Source organism: Gadus morhua, chromosome 7, assembly GCF_902167405.1.
Source record: "Gadus morhua chromosome 7, gadMor3.0, whole genome shotgun sequence".
NCBI classification, from domain to species: domain Eukaryota; kingdom Metazoa; phylum Chordata; class Actinopteri; order Gadiformes; family Gadidae; genus Gadus; species Gadus morhua.
The window spans coordinates 12,878,424-12,885,923 of NC_044054.1; the positions used below are offsets into that span (position 1 = coordinate 12,878,424).

At 45.7% G+C, this 7,500-nt stretch overlaps 2 protein-coding genes across 2 annotated transcripts in view; both read right to left on the reverse strand.

Annotated features, from left to right (window-relative positions):
- Positions 1-544: 544 nt before the first annotated feature.
- On the reverse strand, positions 545-1,227 carry h2ax (H2A.X variant histone). Its single transcript, XM_030359955.1, has one exon. It carries the CDS (start codon positions 1,134-1,136, stop codon positions 702-704), a length of 435 nt encoding a protein of 144 aa, XP_030215815.1. The 5' UTR covers positions 1,137-1,227; the 3' UTR covers positions 545-701.
- A 238-nt stretch (positions 1,228-1,465) lies between these two features.
- c2cd2l (c2cd2 like) overlaps positions 1,466-7,500 on the reverse strand; it is an 18,275-nt gene continuing 12,240 nt past the window's right edge. The window contains exons 10-15 of the mRNA XM_030359951.1: positions 7,115-7,236; positions 6,247-6,415; positions 5,682-5,774; positions 4,759-4,892; positions 4,178-4,391; positions 1,466-3,894 (exon numbers count right to left, since the gene is read on the reverse strand). Coding sequence (XP_030215811.1) covers positions 3,629-3,894; positions 4,178-4,391; positions 4,759-4,892; positions 5,682-5,774; positions 6,247-6,415; positions 7,115-7,236 — 998 coding nt within the window. The 3' untranslated portion in view covers positions 1,466-3,628. The remainder of the gene's footprint in view (positions 3,895-4,177; positions 4,392-4,758; positions 4,893-5,681; positions 5,775-6,246; positions 6,416-7,114; positions 7,237-7,500) is intronic.

The window sequence follows — 7,500 nt, forward strand, 5'->3', positions numbered from 1 at the left end:
GACAGCCATGGCGGGAGTTTTAATATCACATTAAGCCTGCTGAAGGTGACATGACAATGAGGCCATGGACTTCTAACTGCATTTTAAAAACATAACTGATAAACGATTTCAGAAGGTTTATTTGTTTACTTTATCATTAAATATGGGCTCTTAAAATAGATTACCATAAGAGTGTAGCCTACGAGTGCAGGACACTTTTAAATTACCTGCATCGAGTTAACCTGATGTGTTTTATAAACGGTATTCGAATCTATGTTCTCAACAGAGGCAGCTCTGCAGTAACATGGAAGTTTCTTCACTGCAATGACTTTTGCAGGCAATCTTCTGCAGTGCTGCAGAAAACGGTCCTAGGCCTACTTAACTCGGGCCTCGCTTTGAGTAGTCTCTATTGTGCACCACGTGCCCAAACTAAACATGGGACCAGCTATGCTTACAGGGGCCAAGACATAGCGCTTAGATAACACCCAATGTCCCCATAAAGGTTATACGATGCAAAACCAGTTGAATTCGACGCCAGTATCTCAGTGTACAAACCACCCATCAGTCAGTATTAAAAACAAGGGTTTATTCAAAATTGTGAGCGAAAACTAAAGAACAACGCGAGAGGAATGCAATAAAAGAAACAGCTCTTTCAGTGAACAATTGGGTGGCCCTTAAAAGGGCCGTTGGGGTATCAAGTCATTGAGGATCAGGGCAGCAGCCTAGTACTCCTGGGACTGAGACGAGGCCTTCTTCCCCGCCTTGCCGGCACTGGGCGCCGCAGCCTGCCCGCCTGTCTTCTTCGGCAGGAGGACGGCCTGGATGTTGGGGAGCACGCCTCCCTGGGCGATGGTCACCCCGCCGAGCAGCTTGTTCAGCTCTTCGTCGTTACGAACCGCCAGCTGGAGATGTCGGGGGATGATGCGAGACTTCTTGTTGTCCCTCGCAGCGTTGCCAGCCAACTCCAGGATCTCGGCGGTGAGGTACTCCAGCACGGCGGCCATGTAAACAGGAGCTCCGGCACCCACTCTGTGGGCATAGTTGCCCTTCCTCAGCAGACGGTGGACGCGGCCAACAGGGAACTGCAGCCCGGCTCTGGAGCTGCGGGTCTTGGCCTTTGCGCGGGCCTTTCCTCCGGTCTTTCCTCTTCCAGACATTTTCGATGATGATCCGTTGGGGTAGCTGCTCAAAACTAGCACTGCAGCTCGCTGATAGTCCTTGGTTGAGGTTGACCCGGATATATATCGTTACAGAACAAGCCCCGCCCACACGGTTGAACAAAAAAAAAGATTGGTTTGAGTACTTCACCTATGACCAATCAGGTTCGCGGTTAGAGAAGAGGATTTTCCCTCCTTCGTGCCATTGGTTTATGTGCCCGCCTCTCAAGTTTTAGCGGCAATCAGGACAGCTTTTTTTAAACTTTGAACATTTTGGCGCTCTGCACATTCTGTAACCGTGGCCAATCAAACTACACACACATCTGTTCTAGACTGAGAGGCTTGAAAAATAATTTATTTGCAATATAGTAAACATTATTTTCACATTGAGGGCATTTCAAATTGTAAATGGCATATGACAATAGTTGCCTTACCTTTTACACAACATTTTTCTGTGGTTTTATTGGCGAATTTAAAGGTCAAACGCAGATGTAAGATGTTTATTGACATTGGGTGATGGCTTCCTTTTGAACTTTGGTGGTCATGACCCTATCTTTCTATCTAAGAACTCTATTCTTTCGTACGGTAGAAAATGTCTTAAATTAGCAGTTCTGAACTTAATGTTTGCACACATAACATACCATCTTTCCTTAGTTCCCATACTAAGGTTGTCTTTTGAGGAACAAATACTAACAGACAGGAAATATCTCTTGTACAGTATATTGACATACAGCCCTGAGAAATCAGCATCTGTTGAATTCAATTATATCCTGTAGCTCCAAATTCAATGTTTTTTTACTCAACCTGAATTATATATTTACAAATGTATAACAATATTGCTGATGGACATTTCTTGAATTAAATTATATGCTTGTAAATAGGTTTATGGAGGTAAAAGTTATTAGAACAATGTTATTTGATGTATGGCGGTAACTGCAAGATCACAAGACACCAATACATAATTGCCAGTGTGCTTGCCACACCCGTTACCAGATAATTATTCTGTATAAAATAGAAAGAAAAAATAAATTACTGCAAAAGGTTTTACAACCTTCGAATACAGTAAACATGCATGCATAACATGACACTTAAATGCTTTTTATTGAAAATACTACTGGAAATGAAGAATTTAGACTATATTCTATGATGTCTTGATGTTCAGGGTTCCCCTGTTGCAGTTATTTATTTAATTATATTGATATACAGTTTATGTAGGGTTGTTATGCTTGCAAAGCTCTCTGTAGGCTGCAATTGTTTCTTCACTCAGTTGTTTAAATACAAACAAATAAAAATGAACATGTTTTGATTTGTGAGCGTTTGAGTACATGTGTTACTATTTCATTGTATGTCTCTTCATGGAACTACCAAACAATATAAAACAATACCTGGAATGTTTTCCCACATTAAGTTACATTAAAAAACCTTATTAAAAACCCTAAATGTATAAGCAAGACTTTTATGTACACCTAATTCCAGATCGAGGCATTGATTTATTAACTCGTAAATTATTAAGTACATTATTTTAATTTACTATACAAAATAAAATTAAACACACAAATCAATGTTTATAGCATACTATACAACTCAACACAAATAGCGCTAAAATAGCACTTGCATTTTTTAAGTCAGAGTAGTACATCACTTTTTCCTAAAGTCCTATGCGACTCCAATCAGTTCATAAAATAATGTGCTAATGACAACAAAATAAAAACGGTAACCAGAGTGCAAACAATAGTAATATCCGTACGTCAATAAATAGTTGTTACAGTTACAATCCCATCTCCAGTGCCCCCTTGTGTATAAAAGCGCATACAGCATTTCATCATTTGTATCCGATTCACAATTAGAAGGATCACTATGTACGGTTTGTTTTGTTTCTTTGTCTATACAGTCAGTAGTCAGAACACAAAGTTAAAATGGCCACACATGTCTTAATGTATTTACTACACCTGCCAGGTGCAGTAAGTACATTATTCCAAGCCTTAATTTGAATAACATATATTAAAACATTTTAGTCATTGGCATAAAAAAAAGAAATGCAACTCGCGTGTTTCAACAATCCACAGGTATATTGCTGGTCGTATTGCCCATGTCGAACAGTCTCCAAATCTTACTCAATGACCCTCTAATCCCCAGCAGCAGAGGATACAACCCCCCCAAAATAAGGAAAACACCTTAAATACCACATGAGGTGTCACTCGTTATACCTTACGACTGCTCCCATGTTGCCCTGAAGTGCAGGTGTTTCTCTCCGAGTCCTTCCCAGGGGAGTCTTTGCAGAGACCGACAGGTGAAGCATCGCCCGCCCGGGGCGCATCGCCCACCTGTCTGTGATGTCATGAATGATGTCATAGTGCTTAGCGTCCCGTCAGCAACAGCACACGAAACCGAGGTCGAAGAGGAGGTCCGCGCCAACACCCACGTCCGCCGCCGCCGCCGATCCAACCGAATAAAGTGACCCTGCGTGGCTGTGATCCCGGTCGCCGTGGCGATCAGTTCCCCGGCGCCCCGGCTCCTCCGTTGGCGGCGCCGCCGCTCTTGGACTTCCCCGACGAGCGGAAGGAGAAGCGCTTGATGAGGCGGCGCGAGAAGCTCCCGGAGCTCTTGCGCTTGAGGGTGGAGGCGGCGGGGGCGGAGGCGGCCGCGCCGGCGCCCTCCCCCGTCTGGGAGAGGTCCTCGTGGGACTGGCTGACGGCGGGGTCCTTGTCCCGGCGCCGTCGGCGGAACAGCAGCTTGGAGCCGCTGCGGAGGAAGCCCACTGGGGGACGGGGGGCAGGGGTACAGGGGAACACAACGATGGACGTCATTGGTCCAGTTTAAGAAGTTGGAATCGGACCAATGACCCGACTTTTACACCCTCATTTCGATATTATATATAGCACTCATTATTTAGGTTTTAATAGTATTTCCTTACTACTTTGATGCATTTGTCTACCTTTCTGTTAAACTGGTCCCATGTGATCGATATTTACAGACCTATAAAAGAAGTGACCATGGTTTGGATAGGGATCTGTCAGCGGAGAGACGAAAGGGGGCGCTACCTTTGTGGTCCTTGAGGCTGCGTGTCTCCATGACGCCGTTGGAGCCGGTGTCGGACTCCACGTCGTCGACCGAGGGCCGTTCCGACGCGTCCGACGGCGTCCTCTCGTCCGGGTCCGGCCGCGGAAGCGCCCCCTGGTGGTTGGCGTGCATGGCGGCGTCCATTGCCGCCGCGTAGCCCTTCGACAACGCGTTGTCGTCCTCTGAGAGGGGGGCCTGGCAGAAACACACTCGGTGTTAGTCCATTGCATACCATCAGATCAGGGCATAACCCTGATCGGTTTTATCTGTGTGGTGGGTCAAAGCAAAAAAAAATTGGTTACATTGGAGTATTAGTGAATGGAAGCAAATGTTTACCCGCAGAATATGAAATTACTCCTAATTTAACAGGCTTTGATCTCTAAGTCAGGTAGGCCTATTAATAAATAATTTTTTTTTGTATTTTTAGCCAAATACTGTGTAGGGGAACGTTTGACACATTTTCAGTAGGACGCGTGGAGCACGCCCTGGCCTGGTTCGGAGGTTCTCCACAGGTTTCTAATTAAAAGCGTGAATGCGGTGACACACTTTCCTCGGCCCTGACCTTTGACACCCCTGAGATAATGAGCGTGCTCCTTTTAGTCGGAGTCTTCCTGGAGACTCTGCCCGAGGAGTCCGTCAGCTGCCTGATGGCCGTCTCTGCTACGGGGTCCAGGCCGTTGGTGACTGGGGGGCTCACTGGGGCGTTCAGCACACACACACACACACACACACACACACACACACACACACATACACACACACACACACATACACACACACACACACAGAAACACACACACACACACACACACACATAGACACACACAGATAGACAGACACACACACACGCACACACACACACACACACAGACACACACGCACACACACACAGACAGACACACACACACACAGATAGACAGACACACACACACACACACACACACACACACACACACACACACACACACACACACACACACACACACACACACACACACACACAAATGCATATCCACCCACACGTAGAAAAAGCCAGAAGAAACAGGAAACACAAGTTCTAAATTATTCAAACTCATTCTAAAGATGGCCCACACCCTTGTCAGAACATATTCCCTAACCATAAATTTTGTCAGAGGAGGGTAAGGAGTGTCAGGAGTTGGTGTCAGCGTTCGATTTGACAAACGATTACTTAAACGTGAGAGTTTGATGCGCGGTTTCACATGTCAGAACACTGTCTGTTATGTCTTGTGTGTCATTTGTTCTGAGGTCTATGTAGTGCAGCTGTCACAGTACACTCTCAGTTGTATTCCCCTGTAGGGGTCCTGGATTAACTGCATCCAAACATACTGTCTTTCAATGTGCCTGAACACCAGGAAGAGCAGCCTGGTGCTCTAAATGCCCCATGTTCACACACAGGAGCTTCGTGTATGTCTGTACCTCTCTCTGTAGTATGAAGCTTATCATAGTGTTCCGTTCCCTACTCACAGCTGGGAACTGGGCTGCCCCTGCTGTCCGACAGGACTGTGGGTCCCTTCTCCGTCACCTCCACCTTGTAAGGGGAGGGCAATGGGGATTCACCTGCAAAGAAACACACCCACATGTAGGTAAACATCCAAACCAGAGAACGCACCAAGCCCCCGCTGTTATCAGTAAAGCAGTCGATAGGACTTCGAAGTTGATATTTCAAGATATATTTTGGCAAGCCGAGACCATTGGCGCCCGCCCAATTACAGACCAACCGTTTTATTCTGTTTCCGTTTGGTACCCGCACGTTCCCTTAGTTAAGTCCATTGGGAGCGCCACGGACACGGGGATATCGGAACGAAAACTAATTCCGCCCGCCGTACCTTTGGGACACATCGCTAGTCAGACACAATGTTTCGCGTCGGCATGATCGGAGGAGATTTCGGGCAATCCTTTGATAGACAAGAAGTGCGAAAAAAAACGCAGAGGTGTGCGTTTGTGTGAAGACTGCTGGCCTCTTCAGACCCCCACGCAGACGGACCCTATAAAGACACACTCTCCCCACTGTTGATGAGCCATGACACACCTTGGTTGCGCTCCTTGGGCCGCGACTGGACTGTGGTAACCGTGGTGACGATGGTTCCGTCCGGCATGATGGTGCGGTCCACGTCCACCTTCTTGGTCGGGGTCAGCGAGCTGCGGAGCGACGAGGGGCTGTGACCCCCGCACGACCCCTCTGACTCCACATACAGCAGCTGTGTTTGGGATGGATTTATTAGATTATGGATGATGTGTATTTATCATATGTGATATGTGATACAGAAGGAGATTCTGTATCTATGTATATTTTTTACATATTTTGTATTATATAAAAAACATATAACAAATTATATTTGATATATATTATATATTGTATACATTATATGTACTTAAACATATTATATTTTATATAAGATTCAATTCCCAATATGCCTGACTATTTCCAAGTTACAGCAAGAGACCATTTCTTTATTTGTATCCCCAACTGTCCCACACAGTTCACAGAATTCGTTTGAAACACATTTTTAAACTGAGTTTATATTCTAGTTCAAACTGTTAAACTGCCTGCTAATTTGGTACTTTTCCGACCTTGGAGTTATAAAAAGAAATGGTCTAAAATACAAATATGGCCACAGTTGGCTAGTATGATATAAAAATATATATTTCCTTCAAGTAGGTCAAGCCCATTCCCTCCAAGATCAAGATCTGAAGAGACATTTGACTGCAGCTGCCACTACAACCAGCGTTAACCCTGCCGGCTCACAGGCATTTGTATAGCTATGCAAAACAAATATAACGATACAAGTATCACACATCAAACATAAAAGTGTACTTTAACCTCACATCGTTGCTCTCAAGCGTTTGAGCCAACACATACATGTGTGGCCCCTCCCCCGCCCTCCAGGTGAACTCACCTCTAAGGTGACGGTGACGTCGGGGGCCAGGCCGTGCCCGGGGCTCACCGACACCGTGAGGGGCCCGGTGGGCCCCTTACCCCCCACGTCCAGCGCTATGGAGGCCTGCCCAGGCAGGAACTCTACAGGGAGAAGGTCAGCTGGGTTAATAAGACAGCATTTACTCTACCATGTGGCATTAAGGGCAGGGAGGGACACATGTTGCACATTTTTCATTTGGTTAGAATCTTTTGGTTTAGCTTGACGAGTTAAAGACACTGGAAACAGGCGTCCGACTCAAACCAATTATTAACCATTGTTATTATTTCATGGAGGACCACCGAAGCTTCAGGCCTTTCATCATATACTTTACATCCATGTAGAATCAGAAATGTAGTGTTGCCGAC

Coding starts and splice junctions, on each gene's coding strand:
- h2ax (XM_030359955.1), bottom strand. CDS start 1,136: ATGTCTGGAAGAGGAAAGACCGGAGGAAAGGCCCGCGCAAAGGCCAAG.